General features: G+C 36.4%; 1 protein-coding gene across 2 annotated transcripts in view; it reads right to left on the reverse strand.

Annotated features, from left to right (window-relative positions):
• Positions 1 to 14,580, reverse strand: part of NARS2 (asparaginyl-tRNA synthetase 2, mitochondrial (putative)) — a 136,976-nt gene that overhangs the window by 88,717 nt on the left and 33,679 nt on the right. For both annotated transcript variants that reach the window (XM_008072060.1, XM_008072061.1), the window contains one exon: positions 2,193 to 2,287. In XM_008072060.1, the coding sequence (XP_008070251.1) occupies positions 2,193 to 2,287 (95 nt within the window). The remainder of the gene's footprint in view (positions 1 to 2,192; positions 2,288 to 14,580) is intronic.

The raw sequence follows: 14,580 nt of genomic DNA on the forward strand, positions 1-14,580 counted from the left end.
GCTCAGGCAATCCACTCACCTCAGCCTCCCAAAGGCGCAGGATTACAGGCTGAGCCACCAAGCCTGGCAATCTCAGGTTCTTAGTTTCAGCAAATGTACCCTGGTCATGGAAGATGTTAACAACAGGAAAACTAGATTGGGAGTATACAAAACTGTGCACTATCTTTATAACTTTTATGTGTAAAAATTATTCCAAAATAGAATATTTACTTAAAAAACAAAAATATTTAGCTTTAAAATAGAATCATTAATGCAACTAAACCAACATAGATATCCTTTTGGAAAATGTTAACCTACTAAATTTAACTGCCATTTGCTCCATTTTAAAAGTCCGTTAATACTCTAGACTCCCTTCAGGTTGTATAAATCTTTTGCCTTTTTAAAAGTATGTTAAATTGAATTCAAGAAAAAAGCAAAGCTGGGAAAAAGAACACTAATAATTTCTTACTGGAGATTAAATCATGTATCAGAAACATTATGTACTGTATATTAATAGTCCTAGAACTATGCATATTAAATAAGGAATATTTGACTACCATTATTAGAAACATAACACTCTAAAAAATACAAAACAGAATATTCCACAATTTAATATTCTGTTAAGTTTCACTGTACACTGTGTTCTGGAGTTCACTGCAATTTACAGTGAAAGAGGCCTATTTAATACACTAGTGGTATTATAATAGACAAACAAACATCTGATAAATTTACACCTTTCACATACCATGACACTTCTGAGGGAGAAGACATCCTGTTGCTAACATCCTAGATAAAATAAATGAATACTGAAAGGCTGTTAAGAAAGGTTATTTAAAGCCTGGATATAGGACTAAAAGGTAGATGGTATTAAAAAGGTGACGCCCTTTCAAGGTAAAATGAGAACACAGACCCATTCAATGGTTAATTACTTAGGGGAATGTATTTGCTCATTATTCTATTTACTATTGAACTAACTATCCCAGATTAAGTGAAGTTACATGTTAGTTTATAGATTTTTGTCGAGTAGAGTTGCAAGTAAGTTCTGCTAGATAGATTTATTGGACTGTAGGACATTAACCAATTTGTAACTAATCTAACAATCTTATTCCACCAATTACTAAATTGTCTATGAATACAGAGTTCCTTAGATGCTCTTTGAAATAGTCTTAATTAATGAATTGAATACAACTTTGATATATATTCACTTTATATTTGTTTGAGTCATATTTTTAATTTTTTTAAATTATAAGTTGTCTGGCATAAGAATTTTCCCTGACATGGCCTTTCCTACATTCAGCTCTGCCAATCCTACAAGCTCACAGTGTTATCACGATGATAGCTTTTCTGCATAGTATTCTGACAATATTGTCAGTTACTTGGTTATTGGAACTACCAAATAACATCTTTTTGTCTCAAATAAATCAGAAAAGATTAAGTGTATGTTACTTTCCAGACCATCTTTACTCCACCACTAACTTTTCATCCTGCTAGGATTTGTGTGTATACAAATCTGTGCATTTTAAAAACAATGGGAGATACATAAAGATTCCCTGAGATTTCAAGTCTCGGTTCCTATATGAGAAAATAAAGATATATAAAGGAAGCTCAGTACTTACTGGGTCATCATTAAGAAGCTACCCAAAGAATCACAGAACGTAAGATTTAGACAGGACTTTAAATATCTTCTTTCCAGGGGTCAGGCTTGGTGGCTCAACCTGTAATCCCAGCACTTTGGGAGGCTGAGGTGAGAGGATTTCCTGAGTCCACAGGTTCTCGACCAGCCTGGGCAACTTGCGAGACCTCATTTTTTGGACAATAAATCAAAAAATTGGCCGGGCATGGTGGTGCGTGCCTGTAGTTCCAGCTACTTGGAAGGTTGAGGCAGAAGGATCACCTGAGCCCAGCAGGTTGAGGCTGCGAAGGCCGTGAGCATGCCACTGTACTCCAGCCTGGGCCACACAGTGAGACACCAACCCAAAAAACAAAAAAACAAAAACAAAAAAACCCCAAAAGTCTAGCTAGTGTGACTTTTTAAAGTAAGAAACTTAGATGCTTTCAAATTGTCATTTTAAATGTACTTCTGGTAAGTTCAAGTGAACTGATGGTAAAGACTAATTCCAATGATTAGGTTTAAGCATGGGAAGGGAAGCACTATGCCACTCCTACCCAAACCATAATTCATTAAAAGCAAAAGAGAAAAGAAAATTCTGTACCCTGACATCACTTCTAGATGAAGTTGTCCTGAGACAGTTAAGAAAGCAGGAACATTGAAGAAATTCTCCTCAGGTACTTTTATTTTGCTTGAAGGCTGCAAATAAAAAACATAAGCCACAAAAAGCTATTACATGTTTGCTCTGCTTTTTACATTCATATTATGTGCCACAACTAAAAATCACAATGCAATTAAACCAATATGAGAACAAGTCATTCTCATTAAAATAAAGGCAGCTATTAGCACACACTTAAAGGAGAAAAAGCCTGGTTGAAAAATGTTAAAGACAAGGAAGGCTGTCCATATTTTCAAAACATACAACAACCAAAGGACAAAGTACTTTTTTCACAAAATACACTTCTCCCTAAAAAGTGATTTCAATTAAGAGACAAGCTGTGCAAGAGATTATGAATTAAACATTTTAAGTGTGAAGAATGACATAATCTCTTAAAATGCTGATTTATGTTTGAGACTTAATTTTCTCAAGAGAACAGTTTTTGGAACATGTGTTGTGATATTATTATTAAAATATTAATAATAATGTTTTAAATACAGATTATTATAAACACATTCTAAACTTTGAAATACATTTTATTTAATTTTCACTGTAACTCAGGGGCAGGAAGAGAAGGACCCTATCTTCAAAAGATATACCAAGCAATTAAACTTTTATGAACATACAACATAGACAGGGAGATTATTACATTTGAAATGGGTAGGAAACAAGTCAGCCAACCATTTATAAGAGCTGAGCTAAAAAATGACTTGGAGGTCAAATACAATTAAAACAGTGCAATTAAGAAAGCTTCCAGGCCGAATGTGGAGGCTCAAGCCTGTAATTTCAGCACTTTGGGAGGTCGAGGCGAGTGGATTGCCTGAGCTCATGGGTTCAAGACCAGCCTGGGTAACTTGGTAAGACCTTGTCTCTACAATAAATCAAAAATAAGCTGGGTGCGGTAGTTCACGCCTGTAGTTCCAGCTACTTGGAAGGCTGACATGGAAGGATCGCCTGAGCCCACCAGGTCGAGGCTGCAGTGGCCATGAGCCTGTCACCTCCAGTCTGGGTGACAAAGTGAGACTCTAACTAAAAAAAAAAAAAAAAAAGAAAGAAAGAAAAAGAAAGCTTCCAAATCAGCTTATGACTATCATACCCACTTTTTTGGAAGGAAGCTAATCTTATATTTTAACTATGCGTTTGTTTGAAAATGTTTTAGTGTAAGGGTACAGTTACTACAAAAGCAATAAAGTTTATTATACATATGTAATAGAAGATGTAAGACTCCTTTAACAGACTTAGTACCTCATACTGAATTATGGAAACACATGAAATGAAGGTAACTTATTTCACTAGTTGTTCAAAAATATTACATATCATATATATATATATATAGCATATCGTGTATAGGTGTGTGTCTAGGAATAAAAATGTATTCAAAAAAATTACCAAGCGAATTTTTTTTTTTTTGGTTATAATTGCCTACTTTTTTTTTTCAAACTTACTTTGATATTGGTCTTAGAGGTTCTGTAAACACTTTTTTAGGAGTATGGCCAGGCGTGGTGGCTCATTGCCTAAAATCCCAGCACTTTGGGAAGCCCAGGTGAGAGGACTGCTTGAGCTCAGGGTACCAAGACTAGCCTGAGCAACCTGGTGAGTCCTTGTCTCTATAAAAAATAAAAAAATTAGCCAGGCATGGTGATGCGTGCCTGTAGTTCCAGCTACTTGGAAGGCTGAAGTGAAAGGATAGCCTGAGCCCAGCAGGTCAAGGCTGCAATGGCTGTGAGCATGCCACTGTACTCCTGCCTGGGTGATAGAGTGAGACTCCAACTCAAAAAATAAACAAGCAAATAATTGACAGAGACCCTGACTCAATGAATAAATAAACAAACAAAACACCTGTCTTTAAATCCCATTACTAATGAAAGATATTGTTTCCAAGAACTTAAGTACTCAAGATGAAATACCTGACCTGATCTGTGTTAGAATTTTAAAATAAAAGAGAGGTTCTCTGATATTTCTTCACTAATTATTTAACGAATAATTGCTTTCCAAAAAAGGTCCAGCAAATTTATAAGATTATCATCCTTCTTTCCTTTACATCTTTAGTCTGTAATTTGTATTGATGTCCCAACTAGCAAATTACATTTGTATCCTAATTTCACTTAGTGATTTCTCTTATTTCTTGTGCATATAAAAAACTGATCTTTATTACCAGATTTTAGTCCTTCATTTATCAACTCTTATACAAAATGAATCCTGATCTTCTTATACATCCTAAATCCAACTTATTTAAATGAGCACAAGCATACTGCTACTTCATTATGCCTTCCAATGTCATATATGAGCATTCACATGCTGAAATTCATACTATTTTATTATAAATTACTTCATTTTATTTCTTTTTTATATCACAATTAAAGCATTATATTGATCTTTTAAAACTGTGTGTGTGTATTACTTGCCTATAAATTCTATTTCAGAATATTAAAAGGGCATTATAAAATATTTGCTTTAAAAAGTAACTATGGAAAGTAACGTCAGCAAAAATGGTGGGGCAGGTAGCTCCAAAGGCTTGTCCTACCACTAAAAAAATCTAAAAAAACAAAAACTGTCAGAATCAGCTAAAGGAACTCTGAAAAATAAAGGTTTATAGTAATTAAGCAAATGAAAAATTTTTTAAAAGGCAAATAAAAAATGGTAGATTTCACCCAACAACAGCAGAATGCATATTTTTCCAAGTGCATATGTGCCATTATCCAGAATAGACCACCTTCTAGGCCATAAAACAAGCCTTAATAAACTTTAAAAGACTGTAATCACACAAAGTATCTTCTTTGATGACAATGGAATTAAACTAGAAATGTACAATAATGGTGTGTTTACTAAGGAAGACAGTTCAGTTTGGTGGTTCCTTAAAAAGTTAAGCTAAGCCGAGCTCGGTGGCTCAGTCTGTAATCCTGCGCCTTTGGGAGGCTGAGGTGAGTGGATTGCCTGAGCCTGTGGGTTCGAGACCCGCCTGGGCAGCAAGACTTCATCTCTACAATAAATCAAAAAAATCAGCCAGGCATAGTAGCTTGTAATTCCGGCTACTCGGAAGGCTGAGGCGGAAGAATCGCCGGAGCCCAGCAGGTCGAGGCTGTGGTGGCCAGAGCGGCCACTTCACTCCAGTTGGGGCGACAGAGTGAGACTCCAACTCAAAAAAAAAAAAAAAAAAAAAAAAGTTAAGCTAGAATTACTACATGACATAGGTATATGCAAAAAAAAAATTTAAATGAGGTATACAAACAAATGCCTGTACAGGACTGTACAAACAGTATTATTAATAACAGTCAAAAGGTGGAAACAACCTAAATGTCCATCAATAGGAAAATGAATTTAAAAAATGTGATATATACATACTGTAAAATATTATCCTATCATAAGAAGAAAAAATATATGTATATACCTTAAATATTGTTTAAGTTAAATATCTGTACTTGCATATGCTAAAACATGGATGAACATTTAAACTTTTGCATTTGGGGACATCTCATGGATCAACTTCCAGCAACTCAACTGCACTTTTTACAAAATAGTGAAAGATAAATCACTTCATATTAAATAGCATAATGTTGGGACCAATTATTTTACTATAACACTGCTTGGCTTATAATGGAATTTTGGACACCAAGGAACTTATTTATGACAAAAAAACCAAAATTTTACATCTTATATTTTTTGAACATGCAGTAACATGTGAAAACAGACACTGACATGCATTGCAGGTTCATTGATACATGTTGTGCAATAGTAATTTCTTTGATGTCTTCTACCTGGTATTTCTCTATTTGAGTAGACAATGTAATCTCATTTTTTTCCTCCACATTAATAATATGTAATTTATTTTCCAGTCTGTTGTTTGAAGATGATATGGAAGGATGCACTTGTGATTCCTGAAAACCACTTCTCAACTCATCGATCAGAAGAAGCTTGAGAGATTTCAAATGGGACATAGGTTTTTCATCTTTTTTTTTTTTTTGATGCTCAGTACAGCACATAGGAGTTAATAACACATCTTTCTAGTCCCCAAAAGAATAATTTCCTCCACCATTTTAAATATTTTCTCAAAAAACAATATGTACAAGTATATTGATCTGGACAATCCATTCCACTCATATTTGTAATAGAACTTAGAATAATAATCATTTCAGGCTTTTTGACTGATATAATGTTTCTACCACATATGTCCTTGTGGTAGATTTCATTCCTGCATTATTCCAAGTGCTCAGAATTGCAATGATGCCTTTGTCCTTCCACTTAAGAAGCGTAAGATTATTTTTCCTATAAGTTTTTTTTTGTGTGTGAAAACTGGCATTTTTATTTATACTGGTATTCCCTTTTGGAATACCAAAATACTTTGTATTAGTAAGATGATGTTTTATCTTTAGTAGCTCTTCTGCTAGGATAATACTAGTGTAATATTCAACAGTAAACATGTGGTATCTTGCTGCATTGGGAACTTTTTAAAATAATTTTTTATATAAATGTAATGGAATTCCGATGCTTACTGGGAGATCAGGTTGAATGATGTTTTTAGATGTTATGTTGCCATAGTAGGGAAGCACTGAAAAAAGATAACCTGTTTTTAAATTGGCTAGCACATAAATGCATATATCCCATTTGGTAGGCTTATTTGGGTGGTGTGTTATAAACGATATTCGGTGGCTCAGCCTGTAATCCCGCGCCTTTGGGAGGCTGAGGTGAGTGGATTGCCTGAGCCCGTGAGTTCGAGACCTGCCTGGGCAGGTGAGACCTCATCTCTACAATAAAATAAAAAAATTAGCCGGGTGTGGTAGCGTGCACCTGTAATTCCGGCTACTAGGAAGGCTGAGGCGGAAGGATCGCTGGAGCTCAGCAGGTCGAGGCTGCGGTGGCCGGGAGCGGCCACTGCACTCCAGTCTGGGCGACCGAGTGAGACTCCAACTCAAAAAAAAAATAAATGACATTCGTCCTTTAAACTGAACAATAAATTCATCAATATAAATTGCCAGATGTATGGAATATTGTGAAAATTTTGAATCAATGCATTCCAAATAATTACTGGCCCTGAACATGAATTTTGATTGTCCCATCACTCAACACAGGTGTTTTCAAACAAAGCATCCACAAGATCTCCATAAACCTTTCTCTACTGAATGTTTCAGAAAAGAAGAGTATTTTACTACTGAAAGCATTTGACCAGTACTCTTGCAAATCTGGTACTTGAATAATTTAGGATAACTGTGATAAAACATCAATATCCTGCCACTTATGCCAAATTGATTTGTGTGATAGTAGCTTTTTCCTTATCTACTTATCCACGTAACAATTAGTTTCTTTTATTACACTATCCACTAATTCATTTGTAAAATACAGAGTAAAATAGTCAATCGGTTCCCTTATATTACTTGCTATTTGTGGTCCTGTTGTTTGAGGATGTACACAAAATTTATTCACACTGGAGGATCATCTTTCTCTGTAACATCTTCCCATTCTTCACTTGATGATACATTGTCTCTTACTTCGAAACAACTAACACTTTCATCGCTATCACTTTCTGTTACATTTGCCTGTTCTCTTTTTGGTAGGATGGTATCACTATTGTTACTAACATTTTCTTCTACATCAATGTTTATTTTTTCTAACTTATCTGTATAAAAGTCTAAATCTAACTCATCTTCGCTGCTGCTTATAACTCTCTTTTGTCTTTTCATTTTACCATTGTTCTGCAAATTAAATACATGAATTAAAAATTTCAAATTGTCAATTATAAAATCATGAAATGAAATTTATCCATAAAACCACAAATGTAATTAAATACATCAACAGATGTAAAAAAAAAAAACCCCACATGATTATATCATTAGATGCAGAAAAAGCTTTTGATAAAATATAGCACCCCTTCTTGATAAAAACCCTCGAACATCTAGGCATACGGGGAACATACTTCAAAATAGTAAAAGCCATCTACGAGAAACCCACAGCCAGCATACTCCTAAACGGACAAAAATTGGAACGATTTCCCTTGAAAACTGGAACAAGACAAGGATGCCCCTCCTGTTCAATGTCGTATTGGATGTCCTGGCTACAGCAATCAGAGAAGAGAAGGCAATCAGGGGTATCCAAATAGGAAAAGAGGAAGTCAAGTTATCTCTCTTTGCAGACAAAATAATTGTGTACCTTGAAAACCCAAGAGAATCTGTCAAAAACCTCCTTGCACTGATAAAGGACTTTGGCAAAGTCTCAGGGTATAAAATAAAAGTGCAAAAGACAATTGCATTTCTTTACACCAATAATAAACAAACAGAAACCCAAATAAGAAGCACAATTCCATTCACAATAGTCACACACACAAAAAGAAATACCTTGATATCTTCCTTACCAGAAACGTGAAAGACCTTTACAATGAAAACTACAAAACACTGCTCAAAGAAATCAAAGATGACACAAACAAGTGGAAAAACATCCCATGTTCATGGATTGGAAGAATCAACATTGTGAAGATGTCCATCTTACCTAAGGCAATCTACAGAACTAGAAAAAACAATACAGGAATTCATATGGAAACACAAATGGACAAGAACAGCCAGAACAATCCTCAGCAAAAAAAAAAAAAACAAAAAAAAAACAAAGCAGGAGGTATCACATTACCAGAATTAAAACTTTACTATAAAGCTATGATAATCAAAACAGCTTGGCATTGGTACAGGAACAGGCATATACACCAATGGAATAGAATTGAGATTCCAGAAGCAAAACCTCAATTTCTCAACCAACTCATCTTCGACAAAGTCCCCACCACCTACCACTGGGGAGAGGAGAACCTAGTCAGTAAATGGTGCTGGGAAAACTGGCTGACCACATGCAGAAGACTCAAACAAGACCCCTATCTATCCCACACACAAAATTTAACTCTAAATGGATCAGAGACCTAAATGTAAAACCTCAAACCATAAGAACCTTAAAAAATGCAGAACACACCCTTATGGAAATTGGTCTAGACCCGTGGGTTCAGGCAATCCATTCACTTCAGCCTCCCAAAGTGCTGGGATTAAAGGCTGAGCGATCAAGCCCGGCCTAAACTGCCTTTCTTATATAAACACTCTATATACTGTTACAAACATGTATCAGTACCACTGTGGAAGGACTTCACACATTATCTTTCTATGGGAGGCCAACTAATTTTTTTTTTTTTTTTTACTTATACCTCAGTATGTATTCCATCTCTTTGCTTTCTCATGTAATTTGAATGGAAAACTTCAAGGAAACACACATTTTGAAAAATCTGCGTTTGCATAAGCTTATCCTGTATAATCACCAGCAATTTCTTTATGTTCCCCAAGAGGGGACATCAGAGTGGTTTGCTAGATTACAATGTCCCCTCAGAGGGAACATCTGAGTGCAAGGGTTAAAATAGTATACTAAGTGAAAGACTGACTTAAAAGACCACATATTGTATGATTTCATTTCTATGAAATATCCAGAATAAGTAAATGCATAGAGAGACTGGTTGAGAATCATGGTTTGGGGGAAGGGGAAAATGGGGAGTACTTACTACTTAATGGGGATAGAGTTTTCTTTTGGGGTGTTGAATTTAACAGAGGTGGCAGTTACAAAACATTGTGAATGTACTAAATGCCACTGAAATGTACTTTTAAAATTGGTTAATTTATGACACATGAATTTCTCAATTCTTTAAAGTAATTATTGAATCTTACAGGATCAAAAACTACTAACCTAAGATTGCATATTTAAGATTTGGGATTGCAGTTTTAAATTTGCAATCTTAAATACTTCTGTTAGTAATGAAGAAAGAATAAAATATATGGATTAAGCATCCAATTTTGTCACCTTGCCAGTGGCTAAAGATTTCTGTAACAAGTCTCAAATCACAAATGATAAACAGAAAAATTTATTAATTTGTATACATTAAAATTAAGGATTTCTATTTAATAAAAGAAGATACAGGCAAAGTTAAAAGACAAATGACATATTAAGAATATTAAAATTTTTTTAAAAAGAATAAAATATTGGCCAGTCTTGGTGGCTCAGTCTGTAATTCCAGTACTTTGGGAGGCCAAGGTGAGGGGATTGCCTGAGCCTGTGGGTTCAAGACCAGCCTGGGCAACTTGGTAAGATCTTGTCTCTACAATAAATAAAAAATTGGCAGGGTGTGGTAGCACGCACCGTGGTTCTGTCTACTTGGAAGGCTGAGGTGGAAGGATCTCCAGAGCCCAGCAGGTTGACGATGGGGTGGTTGTGAGTGTGCCACTGCACTCCAGCTTGAGCAATGGCGTGAGACTCCAAGTCAAAATAAATAAATAAATAAAATATTTGCAATCTATAAATCCGCCAAGTGATTAACGGACAGAATATATAAGAACTTACTACCAAGAAAACAAGAAAGGGAAAATAATCTGCTCCTCAAATGGGAAACAGATTTACAGAAAGGAAAACTCAAATGGCTAGCGTGAAAATCATTTAAATGAAAACCGTTGGAACATTAAATTATTTTGAACCCTGAATGAAACGTGATTGTGAGACCTGGATCATGTGGCAAGCCACTGTAATTTTTGTTTCTTCAGTTATAGATTAACCCTCTTTATTATTTTTCTTCCCCTATACAATGTTGTGATAGATTAAATGTCACCACAGATAAAAACCCTTCCTTCTTAACTTATCCTTCTTGAAGGCTTCTTACCACTAATAGCCAACCCTGACACCCACTCTGTGACTAGGACAGGAAAAATGACCCTCCCCTGTATTTCCATAATAATCTGTTTATATACTTTATTCACTCATCCAAGCACTGTGTTAGATCGTGGAGACAGAGCAACAAATAAGACAGAGAATGCAAGCTCTCAATGAGCTTGCATTCTAATAGGGAACAAAGAAAGTAACATGTAAACTATTAAAGAAACAAGATAACTTCAAGTTGGGATAAGCAAGTCATGTATGAGGTGGGGGGGCACTCTTTTTTGTTGCTGTTTTTTTCAGTTGAAGTCTCACTCTGTCAGCCAAGCTAGAGTGCAGTGGCTTACGGTCACCCCAGCCTTAACCTGTTAGGTTCAGGTGATTCTTCCACTTCAGCCTTCCAAGTAGCTGGAACTACAGGCATGCACCATCATGCCCAGCTAATTTTTTCATTTACTGTAGAGAGGAGGTCTTGCCATGTTGCCCAGGCTGGTCTTGAACTACTGGGCTCAGGTGATCCTCTCGCCTAAGCTTCCCAAAGTGCTTGGATTAAAGGCGTGAGCCACCGCGCCTGGCAGGGGAGCACTCTTAAGCAGTAACAAGCAAGCAGAGAGAGTTCTAAAGGATGAGAATGTATTCACTTTCTCAAGAACTAAGGAGAATGCTACAGGCACAAGGAGTAGCCAGTGGAGAGACCAGTAGATGAGAAGGGGGTTTCATATCTTATAAGAGTAGGTCACTGTAGGTTGATGACAACATTTAAAACACAGTCCCACATTTAAAGTATTTCAGTGGTTACTCTGTATTCTTAGAATAAAATTCATACTCCTGGCACTGTTTCTTTTGCCCATGCCAACTCTGGCATATCTCCCTTCCTTTTTTTTTTTGAGTTGGATCTTACTCTGTCACCCAGGCTGGAGTGTAGTGGCACACTCACAGCCACCTCAGCGTCAATCTGCTGGGCTCTGGCGATCCTTCCACCTCAGCCTTCCAAGTAGCTGGAACTATAGGCACGTGCTACCACGCCCTGCTAATCTTTGATTTATTGTAGAGACGAGGTCTTGCCAAGTTGCCCAGGCTGGTCTTGAACTCGCAGGCTCAGGCAATTCACTTGCCTCCATCTTCCAAAGTGCTGGTATTACAAGTTGAACCACCAAGCCCAGTCTCAACTCTCTTATATATTGGGTCTCAGTATAAGATTTTATGTGGAAAAGACATTTGAGCAAAAATGTTTGAAAATAAATACAATGGATTATTTTACAGTCCTTCTTATTCTAATAGTCTATGATTCAACTAACCTTTCCCTGATCATATAAAGCTTATTAGTGCAACACAATTTAACCCAGCCTTTCTCTATATGTACAACAAAAAAATTTTTGCTAGGTTATTCTGAAGACAGAAAGTAACAGAGCCAAGAAAGGGGAAACCAAGAGCTACTAAAGATTTTTAAACGTGTGTATCCCAGTGAGTTTCATATTATAGGGATCAAAAATTCTCCCTGTCTCTTTGAGGATTTCCAAGAAGATATTAAACAAATATTTTGAATTGCCCTCCAGTTATCTGTTCTCACAGCAGAACAAATATAACTGAGTAGTTTCACAATCTCAAGGGAATTAGATAGAAAAAAACCACACAAGTTTGACTGCGTCTCCATGTAAAATAAGGAGAAAGTAAATAGCAGTTAGCCGAACAGTGGAAAGGAATATAATCAACAATGGAAAATTTATTTGACCTCCATAATCACCAAAGTATTCACGTCCTGTTTTACTTTTACTTTTTCTATCTTCTACTTTATACCTTCCTTACCTTTTTCCCCATTCTATTTATTCATAATCCCAGAGACAAACAGTTTGGGGAAAAAATACATAAAGACGAAGCATGGCACAGAAATCCAAAAGGTCTAAAATCAAAATAACATGTCACTGCCCTATTTACCTCAGTCTGCAATTTCCTTTTAAGATCATGAAGCAAGGGAGTATACTCACCATCTGGAAGCTCCATGTAACAAGTAAATATCTTATTTTCTTTCTTTATTTCAATTAATGGATTCTAGGGAGGGTTATGCCTTTCATGATATAGATAGTAAAGAATCAAAGCACCGGAATGGGTGGCTCAGCCTGTAATCTCAGCACTTTGGGAGGCCGAGGTGAGTGAATTGCCTGAGCCCTCAGGATTGAGACCAGCCCAGGCAACTTGGCAAGATCTTGACTCTATAATAAATCAAAAATTAGCTGGGTGTGGTAGTGCATGTCTGTAGTTCTGGCTACTTGGAAGGCTGAGGCGGGAGGATCTCCGGAGCTAAGCAGGTTGATGCTGGTGTGGACGTGAGTGTGCCATGGCACTCCAGCCTGGGTGAGAGTGAGACTCCAACTCAAAAAAAAGAAAAAAAATCAAAGAACCTTTGAGTTAGATAAAAGCTAAAGGATCCAAAATGCTTTTAGTATATTATATATTAGTCTCTCCAAAGTATGGAATTCTGATAACACGAAACAAAACATAGGAACTAAATCTGTCCTACGGTCTCCCAAGAATTGCGGTTTGGCAGTTTTATCTTCTTTCCTCTCAAGCTATGTGTCAAATGGGGCTGCTATCATTGCACTAAGAATTGTCCTGGCATGGCCACTAGACTGCATCTCATAAAGAAAAACCAAAGCCAAGGTAAACAGGCTCAATACACCACATTACTTTGCTGGTTATGTTACTTTCAGGATTCTTCTGTTATTAACAAGCCATATATGTAAGGCCTTTTAGTGACCTAATAATTTCCAATAAGTCCAGTTTATGTTCCCATGCTTTTCAATTGTTACAAATGTGCATCTTGGTGAAAACTGAACTTTTAGTAGAAAAATAATCTTTCATAAAATAAGGGTTCATTTACACTTCAGAACACCCACTAACTAGAACACCCACTCTCAGTCCTGAGAAAGGTTTCATTTTAGCAACTATCCAATCAACAGGAAAGACAGTCTGCTTTCCTGCTGAGCAGTCTTAAAAAGAAAGAATAAGGAAAGCACTAAGAAAAGGGGCCTGGAGTCTCTAATAGCACAGAGTGAGGCTGAGGCAAAACAAAAAGCAAATAAGCAACACTGCCTTTTGCTTCAGAGAGAAACACAATATAAAATTGCAAACAGTCAAGTTTGCTCCCAAATGTGAAGGGGAAAGGGAAAATGTACCAAATGCTTTCTTCACTGTTATTCAGAAGATATTAATTTTGGCTTATTCACTGTCAAACTGGAGCCATAAAAAAGGATATGATATGGTCCTAGTCTATTAACTATCCTCTCATCCCATTTAACCTACTCTACAGAGTTAAGTCTACAAACCAAAACACTTATTCTCCCCAAAGGACTTAACTACCACTAAACATAGTTACTCAATAAATACTAATAAAATAAAACTACACTAAGCATCCTGAACCCTATAAAATTTATCTCTTTCTTTCTATTTTTAAATTTGAGTTGGGGTTTCACTCTGTCGCCCAGGCTGGAGCTGCAGTGGCATGATTATGGCTCACCACAGCCTCCACCTGAACTAAAGGTGAGCCACACACCTCAGCCTCCCAAATAGTTGGGACTACAGGCAAGTAACATCATGTCCGGCAACTTCCTTCTTTCCTTCCTTCATTTATTTTTATTTTTTTAATTTTTTATTTTTTTGAGTTGGAGTCTCACTCTGTCGC

The sequence above is a fragment of the Carlito syrichta genome, unplaced genomic scaffold (assembly GCF_000164805.1).
Source record: "Carlito syrichta isolate Samal-C Ts95f unplaced genomic scaffold, Tarsius_syrichta-2.0.1 Scaffold314837, whole genome shotgun sequence".
Lineage (NCBI taxonomy): Eukaryota > Metazoa > Chordata > Mammalia > Primates > Tarsiidae > Carlito > Carlito syrichta.